Source organism: Pollachius pollachius, assembly GCF_949987615.1.
Source record: "Pollachius pollachius genome assembly, chromosome: 4".
Lineage (NCBI taxonomy): Eukaryota > Metazoa > Chordata > Actinopteri > Gadiformes > Gadidae > Pollachius > Pollachius pollachius.
Genome location: NC_136937.1, coordinates 14,818,846 through 14,844,175, shown reverse-complemented (window position 1 = coordinate 14,844,175; position 25,330 = coordinate 14,818,846). Strand labels below are relative to the sequence as shown.

At 48.6% G+C, this 25,330-nt stretch overlaps 4 protein-coding genes across 6 annotated transcripts in view; 2 read left to right on the top strand and 2 right to left on the bottom strand.

Moving 5' to 3' along the window:
* The window catches only part of rnf208 (ring finger protein 208), an 11,531-nt gene extending 8,295 nt beyond the window's left edge, over window positions 1-3,236 (top strand). The window contains exon 2 of the mRNA XM_079734691.1: window positions 193-3,236. Coding sequence (XP_079590817.1) covers window positions 1,483-2,295 — 813 coding nt within the window. The 5' untranslated portion in view covers window positions 193-1,482 and the 3' untranslated portion in view covers window positions 2,296-3,236. The remainder of the gene's footprint in view (window positions 1-192) is intronic.
* Window positions 3,237-3,513: 277 nt separating this feature from the next.
* LOC307074507 (uncharacterized protein) lies at window positions 3,514-8,908 on the bottom strand. Of its 3 annotated transcripts, none has more exons than XM_079734677.1 (7): window positions 8,801-8,908; window positions 7,862-8,580; window positions 6,179-6,331; window positions 5,891-6,068; window positions 5,693-5,775; window positions 5,091-5,164; window positions 3,514-4,357 (listed from the first exon to the last, which is right to left on the bottom strand). In XM_079734677.1, the coding sequence occupies exons 1-7, from the start codon at window positions 8,832-8,834 to the stop codon at window positions 4,270-4,272; spliced, it is 1,329 nt and encodes a 442-aa protein (XP_079590803.1). In that variant the 5' UTR covers window positions 8,835-8,908; the 3' UTR covers window positions 3,514-4,269. The 3 variants fall into 3 exon arrangements, with proteins under 3 accessions (XP_079590803.1, XP_079590805.1, XP_079590804.1); XM_079734679.1 differs by having other exon boundaries at window positions 3,514-4,354; XM_079734678.1 differs by lacking the exon at window positions 8,801-8,908 and adding an exon at window positions 8,705-8,773.
* A 1,968-nt stretch (window positions 8,909-10,876) lies between these two features.
* On the top strand, window positions 10,877-13,682 carry cimip2b (ciliary microtubule inner protein 2B; the record flags this gene model as incomplete). The annotated part of the gene is made up of 6 exons (XM_079734687.1): window positions 10,877-10,947; window positions 11,661-11,998; window positions 12,092-12,240; window positions 12,517-12,649; window positions 13,012-13,224; window positions 13,588-13,682. The coding sequence occupies 6 exons, from the start codon at window positions 10,877-10,879 to the stop codon at window positions 13,680-13,682; spliced, it is 999 nt and encodes a 332-aa protein (XP_079590813.1).
* A 1,398-nt stretch (window positions 13,683-15,080) lies between these two features.
* Window positions 15,081-22,069, bottom strand: LOC307074500 (AP-4 complex accessory subunit RUSC2; the record flags this gene model as incomplete). Its single annotated transcript, XM_079734667.1, has 9 exons — window positions 15,081-15,183; window positions 15,423-16,107; window positions 16,247-16,293; window positions 16,393-16,498; window positions 16,767-16,941; window positions 17,108-17,184; window positions 18,784-19,773; window positions 20,209-20,479; window positions 20,705-22,069. 9 exons carry the CDS (start codon window positions 22,067-22,069, stop codon window positions 15,081-15,083), a joined length of 3,819 nt encoding a protein of 1,272 aa, XP_079590793.1.
* Window positions 22,070-25,330: the final 3,261 nt, after the last annotated feature.

Genomic DNA, 25,330 nt, shown 5'->3' with positions numbered 1-25,330 from the left:
CTATATTAGTCATAATATAGCAGAATGAGGTGCTGTTTTTATAGGGTTTTGTGTTTTTTGATGCGGTTTTATTTTGTGCTACTGTATAATATAGAATTGGAGTCCCCTCTAACACTTAGTAATTAGTATATTTAACAAGAAGAATGGTAATAACATGACTCTAACCGTGCCGGTCCTGTGCTGTGTCTCCAGGTCGCTGGACCATCGGCGTCTCAGAGGCCACGGGAGCGAGTATCACTGGAGGATCAGCACCCAGGGAGGCATCCTCCTGGACGGGCGATAAGAGCCCCTCGCTCCAGTGGGAGGGTCTCAGAGTCAAGCAGCCCTCCACTCCCATCCTCCCCTTAAGGAGGCTGGCTGGCTGACAAGCAGGAGGGGGAGTCGCACCGCCATCGCTCCTCTGGAACGTTCCAAAATAACCCTCCCTCCCACAAATAAAGCATCTTATCAGCAGTCAAGTCAGCACCAGGGTCATTGCGGGTCATAGGACCACAGCGGGAGCGGTTGCCCTATTCTGTGACACACATACACACACACACGCAAGCACACACGCATTCACATGCACACACACACACACACACACACATGTACACACACAAAACCGTTGGCTGAAACTAGGAAGGAAGTGCTGGTTCTTCTGTTTCGTTGAAGAGACGCTCTCTAGACCGCAGGACGTGTGAGCCAACGGGCGTCAAACTCAGACCTTCTACAACTTCTATTTATTCTGTTCGGTTTGCCAAACTGGGAAAAGTCCACCCAGGACTCCAGTCCACTATATATGTATATTTGAAGATCTATATTATCATAAGATAAATGTTATATTAAGATAATCTGGTGTGATCACTGAGTGAGGAATATATCTTTGCTTGTAAGCGGAAAATATCTTCATATCGTGTCTTTGTGTATTAGATATACATATCTGCTATTAATCTATGTTTGAGAACATTACACAACGCACAAAGGATTCTGTGTACACCGAACAAACAACGAAGCTAAGCTCATAAGCTAAGTGCTCAACACGGTCGTAGCGGCCAAAGCTGGACTCGCGGCGCGGTGGTGCTAGCGGCGCAGAACCAGAGGTGCTGAAACCACTGAGGTGCTGTGGTCTTGGTCCTCACTTTCCTGACCCCCCCTCTCACCAAGACCACCTCCCTCCCCCTCCAGGACTTTACCATCAAGACCGCAGCTGAAAGTCAATAACAACAACAACAACAACAACAACAACAACAACAACAACGAGATAAAGCCACCCCAACAGACAGAACCATGGATAGAAGCATACGTCCCCACGTTCCTTCCAATGGCTGACCACCAGACCCCCAGTCCACCTGCCAGCCAGTAGGGCGTAGTCCTTCCACTCCCGTGTCGACTCCAGCCACAGACCCCCTCCAGCCAGTCCTCCTCCACCTACCTTCCGGTCCTTCAAGACCTCCGACCACCGCCCCCCCCTCCCCCCGGTCCCCCACCCAGGGGGGAAGGTGCATGTCGTGCCTGCGTCGGCAGGCCATCAGCCTCCCCATGGACACCGTCAAGATCCTCCCGTCGGAGAAGTTCCCCCGGGAGTGCCCGCCCGGGACCCCCGTCACCCGGCCGCGCTTCACCCCGCCCCCCCGGGTCGCGTGGGACGGCGGGGGCGGCTGCGGGGAGGGGCAGATCATCGTGAACCAGGCTTGCAGCGACCTGCCGGCCAGGGAGTTGCCGCCGGCGTTGCCCGTGCTCCGCAGGGAGGCGGGCTTCCTGGCGGCGCAGCGCAAGGCCAGCGCCGGCGAGATCTGCTACCACCAGTTCCACTACAAGATGGACGACGTCATCGTGAACCAGTACGTGCTGCGCTCCTCCTCCACCTCGTCCTCGGCCTCCTCCGCCTCCTCCGCCTCCTCCTCCTCCTCCGCCTCCTCCGCCTCCTCCGCCTCGGGGCCCGTCATGCCCTGCGAGCCGCTGGACTGCCCCACCTGCGGCCACACCTACAACTTTGCGGGCAAGCGGCCGCGCATCCTGTCCTGCCTGCACTCGGTGTGCGAGGAGTGCCTGCAGATCCTCTACGAGTCCTGTCCCAAGTACAAGTTCATCTCCTGCCCCACGTGCCGCCGCGAGACCGTGCTGTTCACCGACTACGGGCTGGCCGCCCTGGCCATCAACACCAGCATCCTGAGCCGGCTGCCGTCCGACCCCAACGGCCCGGTGCAGTGGGGCGGCGAGGCGGACCGCAGCTGCTACCAGACGGTGCGGCAGTACTGCCAGTCCGCCTGCACCTGCCACGTGGCCAACCCGCTGTCCACCTGCGGCATCATGTGAGGCTTTGGAGGGCTTTTGAAGGGGGAGGCCTGCTTCTTCACGATACCCCCACCTGCTAAAAAAGGTCCATCCCGGCTCGTTTGCTCCGCCCCCTCCCCCACGTCGTGTCAGCGTCCTCAACATGCGTGAACCCCTGCCGCTCCCCCATCCCCCCACCCCTCCCCCAATCCACTGATGTATCTATTATATATATTGAATAGCACACAGGAGGGGTTTATGTTGGAGGGACACGTGATGGAGGGGAGCTAGGAGGGTCACATGATGGATGGACACATGATGGAGGGACACCATATGGATGGACACATGATGGACACATTATGGATGGACACATGATGGAGGGACACCATATGGATGGACACATGATGGACACATTATGGATGGACACATGATGGAGGGACACCATATGGATGGACACATTATGGATGGACACATGATGGACACATGATGGAGGGACACATGATGGAGGGACACCATATGGATGGACACATGATGGACACATTATGGATGGACACATGATGGACACATGATGGAGGGACACATGATGGACACATGATGGAGGGACACATTATGGATGGACACATGATGGATGGACACATGACGGACACATGAAGGATGGACACATGATCGATGAACACATGTTGGAGGGACACATGATGAAGGGACACATGATGGACACAAGATGAACACATGATGGAGAGACACATGTTGGATGGACACATGATGGAGCGACACATGTTGGATGGACACATGATGGAGCGACACATGTTGGATGGACACACGACAAAAGAACAAGACAGATGGACGGGGAGAACTATAGCAAATAAATGTATTTTACGAACGGACTAGAATCCTCTATTCACCCTCTTTGTTCGGATGTGTTTGTCGTAACTCTTGACATGGGAATGCCAGAGGCAGTCTGCTCCCTCAACCTGGTGAATGAAAATGAGACAAATAAAATAAAGTTAAAAAAATGTATACACTGTCGTTTGTTGTGGATTGGTGATTTCGTTGGAATAGCAAATACCACAAATCTTCATCAGTGACTGTGTGTACTAACTGCGTGTACTTGCAATGTGGGTATGGGAATGGGTTGTTCACATTTACAGGAAGAGAATAGAAAGGAATGTACCTGAAGAGCTGTCATACTTTAAAGAGATGTCAAAGCGTTCAGTTAAATGATAAAGATGATGAATAGAGAATAAAGATGGAAGGGACAAGGTTTTTTTACATGTTTACTAGGACCGGATTCAGTGAAGATATATACAGAGAACATACAGTGAGTATTATATACATCTTGAGATAAGCAATACATACACAAAACACTGATAGATACATTAAATACACACATAATGATACAAACATTAACAACACACAACACATGATATAAAACTGACATACACACACATCAACAGTGAACAATAGAGTCATACACATTTTCGGAAAACAGTAACACTGCATTTAAGGACATGAATAACAAAAAATTGTAAATAAAATAAATAGGACAGTAAAAATCAAGGTCAAACATGATGAAGTAATGATGGCAGTTTAACAGCAGCAGCAGCAGCAGCAGTCACAGTGCTATGGCTCTCTAACGCCACTTGGAGAGAAATTCAATTTGTTCTAGAAGATTTAACCCAGAGTGGTGAAAGAGACCGAGTGTTGAAGGCTGATGGCTGGCATCTGGAGGAGGAGGAGGAGGAGAAGGGAGGAGGTGGAACAGAGGGAGGAGGAGGAGGAGGAGGAGGGAAAGAGGGAGGAGGTGGAGGGAGGGAGGATTGAGGGATAGAATGATGAAATGGAGGAGGAGGTGAAGGAGGAGAAGGAGCAGGAGGAGGTAGTGGAGGAGGGTGGAAGTGGGACAGAGGGAGGAAATGGAAGAGGGGCAGGAGGAGGAGGGGCAGAGGGAGGCGATGGAAGAGGAGGAGGAGGAGGAGGAGGAGGAGGAAGAGGAGAGAACATCATGAATCATTCAGGTCACAGGGTCTTCTTGTTGCCACGGAGAAGCAGGCTGAGGCGATGGCTCGTCTTCTTCCTGCCCTCGGACGGACGGCCTTGGAGACTGCTGTGTAGTTCAGAGAGATGGATGAATGAGGGAGGAGATGGAGGGATGAGGGAGGAGATGGAGGGATGAGGGAGGAGATGGAGGGAGGAGATGGAGGGATGAGTTGGAGGGATAAGATGGAGGGATCAGATGGAGGGATGAGAGATGAGAGAGGAAATGGAGGTGAGGTGTAGGAGGAAGGAGGTGAAATAGAGAGACGGAGGGATAGAGGGGTGAGATGGAACGGTGGAAGGACAGAAGCACGAGACAGAGAGATGGAGGGAGATGAGTTAGAAATCGGTTCGGTTCAACCCTTAACAAATGGCTGATTGTTCCCACAGTCACTACACAAGATGAATATGCGCCGTGTTTTTCCCCGCCGAGGGAACAGATGCGCCGGGCGGAACTGAGCTGCCAGCGCCTGCCGTTCCTCAGCTGACGGGGCGTTAGTTACGGTCCACCGCGTTGCCGTGGACCGCTGCCATGTTGGAGTGGCAGGGAGGAGTGTGCCTTTGTGTGTGTGCGTGTATATGTGTATGTGTATGTGTGTGTGCATGTGTATGTATGTATGTGTGTTTGTGTGTGTGTGTGTGTGTGTGTGTGTGTGTTTGTATGTGTGTGCGTGTGTGTGTGTGTGTGTGTGTGTGTGTGTGTGTGTGTGTGTGTGTGACCGTGTGTGTGTGTGTGTGTGTGTGTCCGGTGTGTCACTAGAGTGTTGTTACATCAGTGCTCTCTCAAGGTATTTGTTTCTCACCCTTCCAAGTCGACGCTCGCTGCTTTTCTGGAAGGAGCCTTTCTGAACCACCACGCCCTTCCTCTCTGCTCTGCCTTTGTACCCAGAGACAGGAAATGTTGTTACAGATCTTTTCATTAATGCTTTGAAAGACATATGAAGGAATGGTTGAGCTGGTGATAAACTGACACCCACACCCACAAGCACACGCATACACACACACACATATGTACACTCACAAACACACACACATACACACACACACACGCACGCACACACACACACACACACTATGGTTATGTAAATACCACCAGCAGGAACACATTAGCTGGTATTTAGCTGCAGAGCTTGGAAGAGGATGAGATGTGATCAGTAGAGGGTTTTATAAAGAGCCGATTTCTCATGAACTGGTATTTATTATTATTTGTAAAACTGCAGCTAACAGTGTGTGCCTAATACATGAATAATAAACACAATTAGTTATAATTCCCTATGATTTTTCCGTTAAGGGAGATTCAGAGCAAAGCCTTACAAACCCAGTGAAACGTTTCACTCACACCAACGTCTATTTGCAACATCTACAAACACGAGGCGTGTCTCCGTAAATGAATCACAGTTTCTACCTGGTGGTTCTGACCCCCGTCTGCTGGTCCCGCCGGCTGTGTTTCACTCTCAGGCTGCCCTCTAGTGTGTGTTTTCAAACTACCTGCAGAGAGCATAATATTAAAATTGTCATTATAAGAATATTTCCTTGATCATACACGAGAGGACAAGAATAAAAGGTTGACTATATTCACGTTAAAAGGTGAAAGGCAACTAACCTAAATTTCTCGTGAGCCTTTCTGTTTCCGATGGCGACGTGCTGCTGGATTCATCGTCAGTGTTCGACCGCTGCCACCGTAACTCATCAGACACGCGCTCAAACTCTGCCAGATGTGAGCGGAGAATGTTGTGTTGGTTCTCCAGAAAAGTTTCACAGCTGCACAAGCGAGACTCCGGCTGTTGTCAAAGAAACACAACAGTATGATTTAACTTTAGTTCAAGTTTTAACCAAAAACTATGCGTCATTTTGTGGTCCAATGATCATGAAGCGCGTAGACCCGGTTCACCTGTGTGTCCCGGTGGTCCTTCAGCGCGTCCATTTCAAAGTTTAACTTGCGGTTGTTGATCTGTAGCCGAGCGATCTGCTCCCACATCTGGCACACCTGCTCCAGGTAGCTCAGCCCAGGACTCAGGGCGTCCCGGGCCTCCTCGTTCACCTCCTGGGGAAACGCGAGGACAACGTAAGTGGAGATAAACAATCACTCTTGAGCAAAACTCAAACAGCTCTTCATTTATAGCTAAATGAGTAGGCAGTTCTATGGAGGAACTCTTCCAACATCCTTCTGGTCTCATGCATGGGTCAGTGCAGGATGGAATAGAAGTCAAAAGAATAAAATGGAACAGAATGGCATAAGGAATAGAATGGAATACAAAAGAATATAAAATAATAGAATAGAATAGATCAGAATAAAATCAAATAGGGTTGCGGAAAGAAAGAAAGAAAGAAAGAAAGAAAGAAAGAAAGAAAGAAAGAAAGAAAGAAAGAAAGAAAGAAAGAAAGAAAGAAAGAAAGAAAGAATGAAAGAATGAAATAAAATAAATAAAGGAGAAAGAAATAAAGAACAGAAGAACAAAGAGGGTAATAAAGATACAGTTGAACACTACAGAATGCCGGTGGCTTATGACTTGCAGACATAAGCCAGATGAAACCAGGCAGATGATACAAAGGGAGAGGCATAATGAACGAAAAACCCAACCTATCCACCCTCCTGTAAGGAGTTACAACAACATCTCGCTGCTAATAGCTCTTGATTATCATTCTTTGGGCTACAGTACAATGCAGCAGCTTAACATCCACGACAACATGTCATGTGGAGTGTGTGCCCTCCCATCGACCTAACATCCATCGTATCAATCAAAAGCGCCCTCTCTGCGAGGAACGTCACCAGGCGTGCGCTGACCATTGAATGCCATCTGGATGCCACGCGCATGACAACCAATCGGAGGAACCGCAGATGGGGAACGACCACAACTCGTCAACAATACACCCGACTGATCTGCATCCAGACGCCCACGCACACACACACGTGACACACACACACACACACACATACACACACACACACACACACACACACACACACACACACTCACACACACACTAACACACACAGACAGTATGGAGGCCCCATTCCTGACATAGTTGTGGGAACGCTGAAGCTGGACTGACAGGTTTACTGCCACTGATACATGTGAGACTGACTGCCATGGATGTTAATTACCAGCTTTCAATCACCTTCCTGGGTGATTGAAAGCGGGCTTGTGTATTGCTGTTTGAGTTTGTGTCTGAGTGTGTGCATATGTGTGTGCATGTGTTGCAATCCATTAATCCATTGTGAAAGATTGTGCTTTAAGAATGTTGCTCTTTGACTCTCATTCAGGCCACCGACCATAAACTAATAAACATTTAGTCGTGGACATGAGTTTAAGTAATGTAACGGTTTGAATACAATTAAAAACACAGATATGGATCTGTTATAATCAGACCCTTGTATCCAAGTGAGGTCGAGAACTACCAAACCAGAATACAAATGCCGTTCTCTCCGACATTAAAACAAAAGCAACAACAACACGACACAGGGTGGACCAACACATAAATCAACGGTTATGTGCCCCAAGCAACCTTTCTACATTATTGCATACATTAACACAGGGCCTGCCGCTGGTCTGAGGAGGCCCCCTGAACTCACCTCTATGGGGGTCTCTGCCAGCCTCATGTCATGGTAGAGCGACACGGGTCGTCTCTGTCTCTGACTCCCGGCCTTACGCAGCAACAGGTGGACGGGTCTGCCCACCTCGCTGACGCTCTCTGACCGCACGATGTGCAGGGCGCTGGAGAATCTCGGCAGAGACATCGTTTTCTTGGGCACGCGCCGCTGGGCCGCCGCTGCGTTTGGATTCAGGTTGGAGCCGTCCCTGGTTTTGTTCCGGCCTGGGTTGAGCTTCAGAAGGGCCTGCTCCACCTTGTGCTGCAGGCTCATGGATCTGTCCCGGATCACGGGGGCAAGATCAGCATCCGACCCCGGGAGGTAGAGCGAGGAGGCGGAGAACGAGAAGCTTGCGGAGGAGCGCAGGGCAGGGGTCAGAGCGGAGCCCGGGGTCAGGCCTCGCTCCCCTCCGTCCATCGCCACGGACCCAGGGACGAGTTCTGGGCGGCCAGCCGACGACATAGGAGAGCCTAAGGAAGTTGCCGTTATTTCAAATCCAGAGTCCTCCGATGTGGACCTCAGGTTGGCTGCCATGTCCGGGGTGGACGCCGGCGTGGACGCAGGTGTTGTGGTGTCCGAGGAAACGGCCCACGATGGCGTCTGCCCGTCCGAGGAGGAGAAGGGCATCCCATCACTCACATAGGTCTCCAGAAGGTTCCCAAAGCTACGGTACAGATTCATGTTCAAGGTCGAACTGAAACCTAGTAAAGAAACATAACAAAAGACAAGTAAAACAAGGTACACCCGGTTGTTGCGGCGACGACGTGGAGTAAGGAGGAGAAAGCGTGAAGCAACAAAGACTGTTGCTGTGTCCCTCCACCGCACCTCTGCTGCGCGTCACTTCCCGCGACACATTCATATAGCATGTAGATACCTGCAGGCACCTACCCCCCCTGTCACCTGCAGAACGACATGACTCACCTGCCCGAGCGATCCTCCTACACAGGTCTCCCATCCGACAGTTACTTAGGAGGCCTGCCTGTCTGACTGGCAGTGGGCATGTCGTGACACGGCAGACCAAGCAGAACCCAACCGCCTGTACAACATCCCACTGAGCGTGGTGTGGAGAAGCGTTTCAAACACGTCACCGGGAGAAAGCAAAACCAGCATTGTGTGTTTTAAGACTGATAAGGTCACAGACCCAGCACCTGATCACATATAAAGATATCTCAAAAAGCAGTGACAACATAGGCCACTACTGACTTACATTCAGGATCTCAATGTGTAACACAAACAAACATAACCCCCCCCCCACACACACACACACAAACACACACACACACACACACACACACACACACACACACACACACACACACACACACACACACACAAACACACGCTCGCCCACACCCTCTCCAACATACCTCCCCCACATACACTCACACACACACACACACACACACACACACACACACACACACACACACACACACACACACACACACAACCCCCTACATTCCAATAAGCAGGAAATCTTAAGAAGTTATGTTGGGTGAGGCAGGGGGCTGATATCATCTCACATTCCTGTCCCCAGGTGAAGTGTGTCTCTAACAGTGAAACTGTTTTATCATGACAAGAAGAACGTCACGGGGTTGGCTGGTTATTTTCAGGGTAGTACAAGCGTATTGGTGGTGTATTCCTGCTTATTTATTAGTATTATTAGTCTTTAGTATCATCATTTTTCCTATAGGTTAGTCATTGTTCTATTGGTTACGTGTTATGCTTATGTAATAGTGTTATTAGTTATTAGTATTATAATTTGTCCTATAGGTTAGTCATCGTTGTATTGGTTACTTGTTATGCTTATGTAATAGTGTTATTAGTTATTAGTATTATAATTTGTCCTATAGGTTAGTCATCGTTGTATTGGTTACGTGTTATGCTTATGTAATAGTGTTATTAGTTATTAGTATTTTAATTTGTCCTTTAGCTTAGTCATCGTTCTTGTCACTTAGGTTCATTTCCTGGGGTTACTTACTGAGATATGTGAAGCAGAATAACTAGCCACAGTAAATCCAGTCAGTATAGATCAGCTTCTAACTATGTGAATGTGGACAGGATAATGGCTATAGGAGGATCGATTCTTAGCCAACTGGCTCCTTGTTTGATTCCCAATGTCCTCCAATGACTTAGCTGCAGGCATTGCTGAGCAAGAAGCCTTTTCACATTCAGCTGCTGTGCGTAGGCCTACTGTACAGAACCTAAATGACAAATTACTATCATTAAGACCGTGGGCTAATGACTTTGTTCTGTATACTGGAATATCCAGGTTGTTAACCCTCTGCTATTGGATTTGTTCATTAAAATAATCACAGCTAAATCTACAACCCAAACACTGTACATCTCTCCTCCTGGCTCTGCTTTCTGTTCTGGTTGTCTAATGAAAACAATATGGCCTAGCCTACACTATGAAAATTATTATTATTAGCGATGCCCTAATAGTAGTGTGTGATATAGACTATTGTTTAGGTTTGTTATTTGTCCATGTGTGGGAAGGATGCCTCGACGATAATCACCACTAGAGGTCATTATGGATACTTCTTTGAATTTCAATCAAGGCTATACGTTCAATGTACAATACATTAATGTAGACCATGTTCAATGTATGCTACGTCCAATGCCACATTGAACTGCTGAATAAAAAATAATGGAAATACCTAAATATATTAGGCAGCATATTTTCGTCCACTTTAGATCAAATTTAGCCTGATATTTATATATATATAAATATTTATTAACCACTGACACTTTCATATTTTCCGGGGGTTTTTTTGTTGATAGTTTCATATTTATAAACAAGACCTACAGAGTCGTTTTACCCTACGTTACAGTATAGTGTAAGCAAACCCCATAGTGTTTACAATAACGTGTAAGCGGACAGTTAAATAGACCGTCTCCCAGGTGATAGATTCTAGAACCCGCCCTTCTCCTCCGCTAGCAACCAATCAACAACGCGGCAGCTCGATCTGGCGCTGTGGGCCGCTTCTGATCAACATGGACAGGCCTCAATTCCCCCCGAAATTCAGCAAAGTCCTGATGACACCCGATCCACAGTACATACCTGGGTAAGTTGACCTGTTCTGACGCCATTAAAACACATAACGTTTTCATATTTAGCTTTAAATACAAGAATGGCGCCACTAGTAAATATCTACCATAACTTTTTTTTTCAATCAGTAACGTTAGAAACATCATAACAATATAATATGTTCCAATTAGGATATTAATGATAGGTGAATAAATCGTTATCTCCATGAGAGGTAACATTAGGTCTGGCAAACAGCAAGGAAAATACTTGTCTCACAACATGTCAACCACAGGAAAAGGGAATGTGTTTAATGAACAGTGACAAAGACTTATACCTATAAGAGACTCCATAGCCAGGGTTTCAGTTACAGGGGGTTTATTCAAAAACCAGGCAGAGCTGGTAAAAATAGAGCTAAGAGCATGTGATTGGACGGTGATGAAAACAACACTAAAGCCGATGATGGGAGTCATGACAACCTTAATTAGGTTCAGGTGTGAGTGATGATGAAACAGTGCTCTCTGGAAGACAAGGGAGTAGATTTAGTGGTGAGCAGGTGGACTCAGCAACACTTTGAATTGTTTCGCCTATTTATAGTTATTTAAAAAAAGATGTAATATTGTATTTCTGCACCAATAGACCACAACAAAGTCCATGTATGTGAAAGTGTACCCGGTACTTCAACTTCTGAGTGTGACCAATATTTTGAGAATGCCACCATGGTTACGCCTCTTTTTCTCCTCCCATCTCCAGTTATGCAGGGTATTGCCCGCAGCTGAAGTACAACATGGGCCAGACCTACGGCCAGCTGACCCACAAGCTGCTGACCAGCCCGGAGGTGAGGAGGTCCTCCAGGCTGGTTCTCAGTACAGGCTACCCGCAGACTGCTGACAGACTGGACTGGACCACCGACAGACCGGACCTGATCGCCGACAGACCGGACCGGACCAGCGACCGACTGGAACGGACCATCTACGGACCAGACTGGTCAACCGAGAGACCGGAACAGACCGGCGATGGGACTCTTTTGACGACTCGTCTGCACCGAGGAGAAGACAGAAACCTAGACAACATGATCCCGGGATACACAGGTGTGTTTACCTTCACAAGATGTTGAAGACAGCATAGTGTGTAATATGAGTATATATCGCGTATATGACCCCGAACCTCTCTGCACTCCATAGGGTTCATTCCAAAACGACAGAAATATTTTGCCCAGACCTACTCCCAGACCTGCCGTGGGGCGCTTAAGGAGTTCACCCGGGACCAGAACGCAAGGCTCCACTCGCAGTCCTCAAACCTGCCCGTTCACTACAGGAGCCCAGAGTTTCAGGTACAATGCTCTCTGAAACACTCCCGTCTCTCACATCCACCTCATATTGACAACGTAATCCACACCATGATCGATACGTCATGTGGGAGCCTCGATGTCAGTTCATAGAACTGTATCACAGCTTGGAACGTCCAGTTATAACCAGAGCATACATTGTCTTATACACAATCCGATGTTCACACTCATTTTATGTCACAAGCTTGCTCCACCGCCATACGATGCATTTCACATTCACATGGACGCTTTGTGATAACGCATTTCTGTTTGCATCCGAAGGGGAAGAAACTATACACCCCCCTAGCAGCCGTTTGCGAGGAGCTGCCCCCACCGCAGGCTCAGAAGGCCTGGAAGCCACTGGGATCGCCTTACCTCATGCACGACCAGAGCCCACATAAGTATTTTATCTCAGGTACACATTGTCTGGACGCGACGGCGGAACGCTGAGATGTGTGGTCCTACTTAAAGGCTAATGAGGCACTTAACCATGTTGTCCACCATACAAAACAAAAACACCAGGCTGTCACATGTTAGCCAAAAACAGAGAGAGAACCTGTGTGTTGGCCAAACAGAACAGTTATCTTATCTCGCTAACCCGCTCACATTTATTTCCAAATGCATTAAGAAAATACCTTGAAAGGACGGCAATGTCATCACTTGATGAGATGCTCCACTTTGTTGTCCCAACATCTTTCTATTTCATTACTCTTCAAACACTGATATACTTAATCCCACAAAAAAGCACACAGAATTGACTATGTTTTTCTTTGACAGGCTTCACAGGATACGTGCCCCAATCCCGGTTTCTGATTGGGCGGGGCTATCCCGCCACGACCAATGAGGCGCTGATCCAGTTTGGGAGGGAGATGCGGTCCGAGCCCAGTTCCTATGCAGAAATGAGGAGGAAGAGCAGCTCCCTGCCCCCCATCCCCACTGTCTACCCCTCCAGCGACGGCCTGTTGCCCTTCTACGACGGACACGTGCCAGGTCTGTTTAAACCAACATACTGACACATAAAACCCTCCATGTGTCCACAGAATACAAAGCTATGTTAAACCTGCACTAAGTCACTTTTCTACTGCAGCTTTAGCGATCCATTAAAACAAATCTGAAGTGTCAATTCCTCAGGAATAAAACGTGCCCTTCCACAAGTCTATCAATCCAAAGAATGGTTCTAAATCTTCAGAAAACTGTAGCTTCAACTCAAGCCAATAGAGGCTGCTAATAGGAACAGTTACATAGTGCAGTTTTAATGTTTCACTTGGGATTTGTATCACTGTAGATAATTGATACGGATATTAAAATAAACAAGCATTTAATGTTCATGTCTAATTTGATGTTCTTCCTCAGGGTATAAATTCACGTATGGAAATACCTTTGGCAAGCTTACCCACAATGCACTGGGGATAAGTGATGTGAAAAGGAGCATTGGAGTGAGGTCGTAGAAGAAAGATTCAGAAGAAGAATGTTATTGACTTCAATAAAATGGCTCTATCATCGCTGGTGTGAGATGGGTCATATGATCAAATATATTACAGATTGAGGGACCCCTTTACCCGTGACATATTCCATTGCATACACCCAAGAACTACCTTATTTCTATACTGTACCACAGCAAAACATATATTATGTTGGATCTTTCTAGTCTAACAATGAAATGTCCCCTATATTGCCTGGTGCACAAATTAAAAGATCCTATTTTACCACCAGTGTGATTAGTGGGAGAGTCAAAACCTAATACTAAAATAGAGCCCTTTAAACAAAACGTGAACCAATATTCTCAAACGCTGAGATGAAAAGAAAAGTCTTTATTTCAGAGGTTGATTGTCATTGTGCAATAGAGGAAGTTCTAAGGAGACAACATTCTTGTAGTATATACTGAACACTATGGCATCACATGATACATAATAAAACACAGATTATTTTTCAGAATCGATACTTCATTCATTTGCGAACAAAATATAACCATGGAGCTGTCACCAAACTCTACCTGAAACAACACATAATAGCTTAGTGAAGCTTCTATACACCCCATTGGGAGACGCAGACACACAAAATAAGGAAAAGACACACACTGTTTGCATTTATTTGTTAACACATGCAACGAAAAATAATCAATGCTAGGACTTTTCAGAACAGGTATACCAAGAATTAAAGGATTGGCTAAGATGGACCACATAGGGCTGGTACTACATGGTGTATTTGGCACTTAAACCACTCTACTGCTTGGTGATCCATAGGTCAACATGTTGAGACGTTGCAACGCTATGTCACACAAAAGCTGTAACAATGCTACGTCTCACCATATCTCAAATGGGGATCGGTTTGAAGTACAGTCCTTTGGATTATTTGTATCGACGGCTACACAGAAGGAAAGTCACTATCAACAATGGGACCTGTACTCGATTCGAGTATTTATGCACATGAGGAATGCCGCAAAAGAAGCGAATTGGTCATGCACAGCCTCTATATTATGTGGGCTTTGTAGACCAGTATGGTCTTAACAATATAAATGCATGCATTTTTTCTCTCGGTAGATTGCCTAGCCTACACTACTACACAGAGGATAAATACCATACAAGGAGTCGCTCTCTTCTTCCACGGCCGGTGTGGTCGACAGATGCATCTCTAGATGCAATCTGAACCCATCTCAAAGGAGCAGTCTATAGGATACACACTATATGAAGACCATCACTCATCTGTTCAAATCAAATCACGCAGCACCTGCTTCTCTCAACCCCTATTGTGATTAATTCTTGGCGACAGGAGGGGAATGGAGAATCTCACTAATGGGAAATGAAGTCTATAATCTGCTTTATGTTACTTTGATCCTGAAACGGCGCTCAGTCAGTCTTTGGTTTTCCAAACTTAACTGCCCACACGGACTGGGCCAACTGTCCAAACGTTGAACTGGGCAACTGCAGCCACTGAGAGGGACGTGTGTTCCTGAAGGGGACAATATTGATGTTAGCAGAGGGTTCTCTGTAACAGATGAAGGCATGCATTATTCATGATCAAGTCATTTAACAGCTCCTCATATCCACACAACCAACATTTGCATAACTTACTGTCAACCAGCATCTCTCAAAGTCATAATAGACAATTTACCCGACGTCAGATAGACGGTTATATATAATGAGAAATCTATTTCAGGATATACTTGCTCAATGCTCAAAGCAAATTACCTTCTGCATTGGGACCCTCTGAGGCCTTTAGCAGCTCGTCTGCCTGGAGGATCCACCGCTGCTCCGAACAGCTTGGCCCAGCGCAGTCCACCGTGGGTGGGTCCTTCCGCCCGGATGTGAGGGTCTGTGGAACTCCTTCTGGAGGGTCCGGTCATGGCGTCCTCTCCGTCCAGAACCCCCTCCTGTCCCGTGGCATGGTACTGCTGAGACCAAGCAGAGTATTTCTCTGCAGATCTGCAGTCCTCTTCCTCGATCACACCGTCCACGATGACCGGCTGTCTGATCCACCAGCCGGGGTGAGGGCGAGGCCGGGGGCTGTCGTCTCCGGCCTTGGCGTGACTCCCTGTCCCCCACTGCGGGGGGAAACTCTGGGGCTCCTGGGACAAGCCTGGGAGATGCAGATCGGTTTGATACAAGCTCCCGGTCTGCTGGCTTCTTGTACCGGTTCCTCTGGGTATTTCAGCCTGTAGTTTTGGCCATGTGGTCATCAGTAGAGTGGAGCAAGGTGTAATGGGGGAGGGGTTGGAACACGGCTCTCCGTGTCGGGACTCCAGCAGCAGGTTGAGGTCAAAGGGCAGCACGGACAGGGGCTGTAGCAGAAGGAGCAACTCCTGGAACAGCGGTTGACACCGGCTCTGAGTGGTGGTCATGAACGCCCAGGAATGGTAGTAGGCTGATACCACATCTGGGAGAGAGGTAGGGAGGGTAAGTTGGGGACATTGCATGATCAATTCATTGATGTCGAGATGTTTGCCAGCTATACAGCTGTTTATAAGCTGTCAAATGTTATGGCAAATCAAAATCTATTTCAATTCTCCACTCACCATTTTGGCTCTGAAGGTGACTCAACCAAAATTCCAGTGACCGCAGACTGAAAGAGAGAATGAAGGTCAATCATTATTCTAGCTTACTCTTGTTCAACACTTAGTCATAGACGGTATTATCGTCTGTTGACCGACTAGGTTCTTACTTGAGAAGGCCCATGAGGAAGGCTCTGAGCTTCATGCAGGAGTTGGTGAGCTGAGAACACTGATTGATCTTGGACACCAGGTTGAGGAGCATGCGGCTAGCACGACCTGCAGAGGAGGTAAACAAACTATGATTTGTCCACAATCCTTCAGTCTTATGTATCTCAATGAACCATAATAACCTCAACCATAATTGACGTTGATCTGCCCAATTTGCATGTTTAACAAAAAACATTCTGACTGAGAAATACAAAAAAAGTTGAACGTAAACTAATCCAACCCAATCTATATGGCATTTAAATAAATGAATACATTACATTAAGCTCAAAACCTTTTCTAATCATTTCATCTGTCTTCCATTGTGTTCTAGGCGTACCTCTCTGTGTGGAGGCGTCCACCACTCTCCAGGAGTGGTTGCGTTGTTGACCGATGACAACATCTAGTTTGTGATGCCTGAGGCCGTCCTCCAGAATGTTCTGGATGGCAGGACACAAGTGTTCAAGGACGAGACCGGCTATGGTAGGACTGCTCCGGCTATTACCCAACCGCATCTGTGGGAACCAGAGGTCATGTCTTTGAAAATATTCCACACCAGACATCGTCATTGAAATCTATTTCAATTGAGTCATGCAGCTTAAAATAAATCAAGCACTATGTGATCCCGATTTGTGTGTTTTAACGTCCTTGCGATGCTCCGACTCTCTGGCCGCTTCATACCTTTTCCTCGGGGTCTCTGCTGCTTCCAAAATGAGCCATAATCAAATCCATGGCTGAGCTCACAGATCTGAGCAGACCTGGCGAAACAATTGAACCAAGGACAACGGGTCAGATAAGGTGAGAAGGCTAACTCCTTTAGATATCCACACTGCAATCAATAACGCCCCCTCTCCCCTCTCCCTGTAAGAGGACACCACACATAGCTAACATTTGGAAAACACATCCATTATGAATGAGGAGGCCACGGAGCTGGATCACACTTCTGTATAAAGGCCCTCATCATATGGCTAATGTTAATACGCATGCAAGCACTTTCACCATCGATTGCGTTTTTCCCTCTCATCTGTCTGCAGAGGGCCCCTTCCAGCGCCACGGTGGATTCGGGGCCCCGCCCCCCCCGGGTTCCACCTCATGATGCTTTCCACTCATTATCCTGGCTACATCTGAAGTTGTACATGGATAACCACATGGCTCCCTCATAATTAGCTACAATCATGAATTATGAGCACTGTATCCACGGTGCCTCTCTCTCTCTCTCTCTCTCTCTCTCTCTCTCTCTCTCTCTCTCTCTCGCCCTCTCTCTCGCCCTCTCTCTCTCTCACCCTCTATGGTTCTCTCTCGATGGTTCTCCTTCTCTTCCCCTCTCCCTCATTTCTGTCTTATTGGACCGAACGCAGGCACGCTCACATTGGCCACGGAGAGATGGGCTTAGCCAATCGTGTGCAGGGAGAGTTAAAAATAGGTCATGTTAGAGAGGAAGCCCCTTCAGGGTTGTGCAGGCTCTGCTACAGCACTGCACTTTCCTACTGCTGCTCTGTACCACTCACTAGGTGCTAGGCCAGGTAGCTAGGGGTCCAACTCGGTAACTAGGAGCTCAGCCAGGTATCTAGAAGCCTGACTACGGAGCCAATACTACAGCTCTGTATCACACTAGGGGCTAAACCGGGTAGCCCATCTAGGTAATTGGGTGCCCAACTAGGTAACTAGAAGCCCAACCAGGTAACGAGGAGCCCAACTAGGTAACTTAGTAGCTCAACTAGGTAACTAAGAGTCTAATTAGGTAACTAGGAGCCCAGCTAGGTAACAAGGAGCCCAACTAGATGGCAAGGAGCCCAACTAGGTAACTAGGAGCTAAACCAGGTAACTAGGAGCCCAACTAGGTAAATAGGAGGCCATCTAGATAACTAAGAGCCCAACTAGGTAACTAGGAGCACAAGTAGGTAGCTAGGAGCTCAACTAGGTAACTATGTGCCCAGCTAGGTAACTAGGAGCCCAACTAGTTAACTAGCAGCCCAACCAGGTAACGAGGAGCCCAACTAGGTAACTATGAGCCTAACTAGGTAACTTAGTAGCTCAACTAGGTAACTAAGAGTCTAATTAGGTAACTAGGAGGCCAGCTCGGTAACTAGGAGCCCATCTAGATAACTGGGAGCCCAACTAGGTAACTAGGAGGCCAGCTAGGTGACTAGGAGCCAAACTAAGCCCCCATCTATCAACCTTTCTGTTGTATATAGTATATGTCAACATAATCATATATTTAGCCAACAGCTAGCTGTAACGCTATTCATCACCTTTGCCGGTGGCCTTGCCTATGATTACCATTGGTCATAGGCATTGCCTATACATCAAACGCGGCCAGCATTACGTATTCATTCATCTGGTCACATGACCCTCACCTCTCCTCTGAAGGTGGCTGATGGACAGCGACTCGTAGGACGCCTCCGAGGGGGAGAGGCAGAACTCTGCGGGGGGCCTGTCACTCAGCAGCATCAGGGGCTCACAGGGTCCGCTCTGGTTCTGCTTCTGGTGCTCCTCCCCTCCCCCAGGCCCGGACACGGAGACCTCCCACTGTGAGGAGGAGGTGGTCCGAGGAATCGAGGAGGAGAAGGGCTCCGAGAAGGGGCTGCAGGGGAACCGAATCCCCGATGGCTTTAACCGTGGGGCCCTCTGGGGCGGGGCTGAGAGGGACGACAGCAGGCCGGTCTGCTGGGTGAGACTGGTGCAGGCTAGGGTGGGCGGGGTGCTGTGAGGCGACCCCGGCTTGGTGAAACCGGGGGTCTCGGGCTTCATGACGGAGCGCCGTCGTACCCCCGGGGTGGGCTCGGGGGTGAGGTCGATGAGGAAGTGGGAGCTGGGGGTCTCCACCAGGAGGCTGGGCTGGGTCTGCGGTGCGATGAAGGACCTCGGACTGGGGTTACTGCCGTGCAGTTTAAACATGAAGTCGGATTGGGCCGCGCCCGAGTACGGCCCTTGTGACCCTTGAGATCTACAGGGGCCGACCGCGCCCGCTTGGCCTCTTCCGGAGTGGCCCCACGCCTGCCTCAGGCCGTAGCGGTCGGGACTAGGGCTGCAGGTGGAGCAGGTGTCCGAGCTGGAGGGAGCCTCCAGCAGGAAGCGCCCGTAGCCGTTGGAGGGCGAGGGTTGGAAGCGGGGGAGGAGCTGGTGGGCTGCGGCTTTACACCCCGACCCCGGTCGGGAGCCGCTGCCGCTGCCGCAGCACCCGCTGCCGCAGCTGCCTCGCCGGGAGACGTACTGGTCCAACAGGGAGCCCAGGTGCTGGGCCTGGGGCTTGGATGGGGGCAGTAGGATGAAGGGTTGGATGGGTAAGGAGGTGGGTCTCTGGGCCTTGGTGTAGCGCAGCACCGGAGGAGCCCAGGAACATGCCCCTGAGGAAGAACAAAAGGAATACATGTGGGCTAGCTCAACGACCGCCACGGCCACCTGTCCTTGGTTCTATAGCAAATATGTTTGTATATTTGTGTTTTTCTGCTTGTTACCGCCTCCAAAGCTGAAGCAAAACAAATGGTAAATGGACGGAATTTATGTAGCGCTTCCCTAACCAGTGGCCGTTCAAATTGCTTTACAATCATTGCCTAACACTCACCCACTCATACACACATTCACAGCAACGGCGGTGTCAACCACGCAAGGCGACAGCCAGCTTGTCGGGAGCAGTTAGGGTACAGCGTCCTGCTCAGGGACACCTCGACACACGATTGAACCGGCGCCCTTCTGATAGCCAGTCAACCCGCTCTACCTCCTGAGCCACGGCCGAAACAAAAGCTGAGCACTGGTATCTGCATCAGATGAATCCTCCTTACCGTTCTCCTGGGTCCCACTCTTCTCACCGGGCACTGGCGTCCCAGAGGGCTGTGTGGTCTCGACCTCACGGCCTCTAGCGACTGCGGCCGACGGACCCAGGGAGAAAGCAGACTGGACGGGGCACGCCCCAGAGGAAGTGCCGTGTGGGCTCTGGGTGTAATCCCAACGTGTTGTTGTCTTGCAAAGAGGACAATCATCCCGGTAATTATAGCACTCACACTTGGTGCAGCCAACACCGCTCCGAGGATATCTTCTGCTGTCGTCACTTTCCTGGTACAGGAAAGTACAGGAACAAACGAGATTGAGGTTTGTTGTGTTTTTCATGTTGTTCTGCACGATTTGCACTCCAAAATAGAAACCCAGTAAAAATGGTAAATTATAAAATGGGTTTCTTTAATACAATATGTCATATTCAACAAATTTGGTTTGATGCCATATCATGATGTTTTATGTTTTACCCTTGGAAGTAAAATGGTGGTTAGCGCTAATACACACCTTCCTGTCCCTCTGCAGTGCCCCCTCCCCTACCGGGACATAACCAGATGAAGGGACTGGGCCAGCTGCATGCGGCCCCCCAGGGAAGCTCCTCCCGAGGCCGGGCCAGGCCGGGCTGGGCGTCTTGGAGGGCGGCTCGCAGCTGACCAGCTTGTAGTACTTCTGATTGGTCCCCATGGCGAGCGTCAGCCGGCCCTGGAGACAGGCGGTGAGGTCCGACAGCTCCAGGGAGGACCAGGGCTCTAGTGAGTACAGGTTACAGTTGGAGTCCAGCGCCTGAGGGGACCAGCATGGGGCCGAGGGCACCACCGCCTCCACCACCTCCTCTGGTGGGGAGGGGACCTCATGCTCGGGGTGACGGCTCGGGGAACGCGGGTGGACCGGCTGGAGGTTCAGGAAGACCGAGCCGTCGTGGAGGGGCGCGGGCGGCGGGGGAGCGGGGCAGCCCCCCGGGTCCTGGGGCGTGGCGGGGTTGTTGCTCTTGCTGTAGATGGTGCAGAAGTTGACCAGAACGCCGTCGGAGCTGTTGCACGACGAGTCGCTGGCAGACTCGGTGGGATTAACGGGGAATGAGTCCCCTCGTCTGAGCTGGCCGAAGTTGAAACCGGTTTTGTTGTTCGAGTCTTGGACACGGGTTTCTGAAGATAGTGCTGTCGATTCTGTGACTCCCGGTTGTTCTGTTGGAGGTGAATGTAGGCGTCCTGTTTGACTAGGGAGTCGATCAGTGCTGCTCTCTGTAGCCGACACAAGAGGCCTCTTCCACAGCGCGCTGCCTGAATGTCTGATGCCGTGGCTCACCGCCCAGTTGAAATTGCCATGCAACGCGAAGGAGGAGTCCTCGCAGTATCTGTGTAGATTATCTCCATCGCCGTCCTCCTCTTCCTCCTCCTCTTCTTCATCCAGCGAGGTAGGAAGGAACACGTTGCGTGACCTGGGTCGGGCTGCAGATGTGGGCTGGGCGCCGCCGGGCTTCAGCACCTGCTGCGGCCCCTCCTCCACAGAGCAGCTGGAGTCCAACCTACCGCTGCTGTCGCTGGCTTCCTCTTCCTCCTCTTCCGCCTCTTCCTCCTCCTCCTCCTCCTCCTCCTCCTCCTCCGCCCGGTCCTCTTTGAGACTCCAGTAGCTGCAGGAGTCGAGTCGCTTCTGGTTGCCTGGGGCGACGGGCAGCTCTCTGCGGAGGACGTCCTGTTCGGGGAGGGAGACGGCCCGGATCAGCTGACCCGCGGAGCACGCGCTGGGCCGCCCGGGGGGCGCCGGCCCTGGGGGGCACAGGTTCTGGACCGGGGGCTGCCAGGCGGGGAGCTGCACCCGGGGGTAGCGGTAGGAGAGCCAGGTGTCTCCCGAGAAACTAGACGTCCGGATCATCCTCACTGCGGGACTCTGGCTTCATGGTCTGATGGAGACCCCTGGAACCGGGAGGATGGCTCCTAAACAGCAGAACACAGGGGGATCATGACGTATATGTAGGCTCACATTTAAAGTACCGACCATAATCATGATTCCTTCCTCATTTGCCACATTGAAGCGTTTAAGTGCTGAGCAGGTACCATTCCATGCCATGCATTATTCAGCCTTCTAAAGGGGATTTGTATTTGAATAACGAAGCAGAGATTTATAAAAGGCACCGTGAGTAGCCTGTTTCCCCCATGCATCATGCAGAAGCACGGGCTTTTCCTCTAGTCTGTAGTCCTGCTGTCTGCTCCCAGGGTTCCGTCTGTCCTATCTGCCATGATTCAGTGAACCTTCCCCCTCTCTCTACCTAGGCCCAACACACACTCACTCACACACACACACACACACACACACACACAAACACACTCATACACACTCACTCACAGACCCGCATACACTCAGACATACACAGAGCAACACATGAGCACAAACACACATACGCACACACACTCAGACAGATATACACACACACAAGCACACACACGCACACATTCACACAGACACACACAAATGCACAACGTTATTCAACTGTCTGCACTGCAACTAGGGCAACCCCACTGCAAAGACACTCAGAGAGAAAATGTGTTTCAGCATCCATGTATTTGCTGCCACATTTTAACATGACTTCTTATACTGCGGCCTCTTATAAATGTATATGTTAATTCTGCCGGCATAGATTTAAAAATAACTAGAATGAATTAGTTTCAAATCCTAAATTAAGATGCCAGTTTCTGGTTCCATTAAACAGGCCACTGAAAAAAAAGAACACTAAAAGATGCATTAGAGGGAATTTTATGTGTGATGAAATCAGCAATGCAGTACATAAGCAGTGTATGAACTGCTGATGCAGTATTGCAGACAGATATAAATATATGCTTTTCATGCATATTCATACACACACTAGTACACGTATGGAAAACCTTAACATAATTTCCAATAACTTCTATGTCTTTAAACAACATCTGCTGCTGATGTCCAATGCCATCCATGATTCTTTATACTTCTTTTACATCTTTTATTGTTTCAAACTATTGCATTGTGTTGGTATTTGCCTTTATTCTGTTGCTATTCACAAACGGGCAAAGGACAAACAACAATGCTAAGAATTCTACAGGCGAAGATAAGGAGTGTTGCTGGTATTATGTAATTGGGTTTCAGACCTACTGAGCAGCTGAAGACAGACGGGCTGAACACGCAGCTATGTAGAACGGATGCAGAGGAAACAAGAGTGCATTGGCTGAGACAGAATGGACGTGATTGGTCTAACTATTGGGCCTTTCTGCCACATCAAATCAGTGTCCCCGAGCAAGTTAGCCTTCTTCTCAGGCTAGTACGAAGAGAAGATGGATTGTAAGCATGATTGGATTGTAAGACATTCGGAGCCTAATCCTTGTAAGGAAAACCCTTTTAGTATTGATACATATAAACATCTAACATTTAGAAGTTGCCTCTACTTCCTTTTCAATTCAATTCTATTACTTTTGATTTGTATAGCCCTTAATCACAGGTACAGTCTCAAAGGAGCTCAACAGGCCATACATTTATGACAACCCCCTGTCCCTAGCCCCCCAGAGGGCAAGAAAAAACTCCCTTAATTAGCAAGGAAGAAATCTTGAGAAAGGATGCAGAGTGGTGGATCCCTCCCAGCAATGTTCAGCTTCTTAGAAACATGTGATGTTGTTACTAGACATCATGATAGATGTTAATGGACTGGAGAACATGATCGTTGTTACTGGGCTGGAGAACATGATAGATGTTACTGGTGACATGATAGATGTTACTGGAGAACAAGAAGATGTTATTGGAGAATATGTTACTGGATAACATGATAGATGTTACTGGATAACGTGGTAAATGTCACTGGACTGGAGAACATGATAGATGTTACTGGAGAACATGATAGATGTTACTGGAGACCATGAAGATGTTACTGGAGAACATGAAGATGTTACTGGAAAACATGAAGATGTTACTGGAGAACATGAAGATGTTACTGGAGAACATGGTAGATGGGAAAACAAGGTTAAGATGACTTTCAGAAGACTATGGCCGAATGAGAACAGCTTCACATTTATGCACAAGCAATGCATTTTGTGAGGGAAGGGGCAAACGTTAAAAACGTTAAGAACAAACACCATGTCCAGAAAAACAAGAGCACGGGACCCCCATAGTAACGGATAATTAGCATATCAAAATAGCACAATGTAGCCTCACATGTTAAAAACGCACAGAGCAGCATATAACAACTTACTTAAGAAGAGCGGTCGTTCAGCAGCATCTCCACATCCCTTCGTAAGACTTGCTTTAGAAGACACATCCTTACAAATGCAAGATTTCTGTAAAGTGCTGATCCCTGAATTCACATTGCAGAATGCGCGCGTCAATAGAGGAGAGTTAAATCCGTCCTATGAAAGCCCCTGACTTTAGAGCAAGGCATTGCGGCGCTGTGAACTGAGTGCCTCCACTAGGCACCGGTAATAGGTTCGGGTTCGGAGGCGCACCGTGACAGCGGTGCTGCACGCGCCGCTCACAGCACCGGGATGCCTCGAGTGGTCGGCTGGAGTTAATGCGTCACGAACGCTTTGACCAATGATAGGGCTTCATTTATAGCAAATGTGTGTCAGTATGGGACAGCAGGATTCAACTATTGGTCATTCCAAGATATGTTCACGTCACTAAGTAACTAGACCGCCATGGTATGTATGTGGAGATTCCGTTTATGTGTGTGTGTGTGTGTGTGTGTGTGTGTGTGTGTGTGTGTGTGTGTGTGTGTGTGTGTGTGTGTGTGTGCGTGTGAATGTGCACACACAACATCACCCATCAGAACGTCCACCACCACCATCGTGTGGAATACCATGAGTGCACAGTTCTAAAGCATACACACGTTTTCACACACACGCGCGCGCGCGCGCACACACACACATACACAGGCAATTTACACACTTAATCGAGTTGTTTTAGAAAACGGCATTTGCTTTAATAAGAAGATTCCTGAATTTGGTTAATGAAGAAACCATGTTCTTTAAAACAATATTAATATTCTTCAAATTAGGTAATGAAACTGATTAATGAATTATTAGTTATTAGGATAATAGTTTCAACCCACTTAAGAACTGAATGGACTCCGGACTCTTGTAGTCAGAATGGGCTGTCCTACTGAGATAACCAAAGATA

What these genes read in the sequence shown, in the direction of transcription:
- LOC307074507 (XM_079734677.1), bottom strand. Translation starts at nt 8,834, where the DNA reads ATGGGAGACCTGTGTAGGAGGATCGCTCGGGCAG. An exon ending in TGGCAGAGACCCCCATAGAG is followed by an intron (nt 6,332 to 7,861) that starts GTGAGTTCAGGG and finishes GCGTTTCCCCAG; the next exon opens with GAGGTGAACGAGGAGGCCCG. An exon ending in AAGGCTCACGAGAAATTTAG is followed by an intron (nt 5,776 to 5,890) that starts GTTAGTTGCCTT and finishes TGCTCTCTGCAG; the next exon opens with GTAGTTTGAAAACACACACT.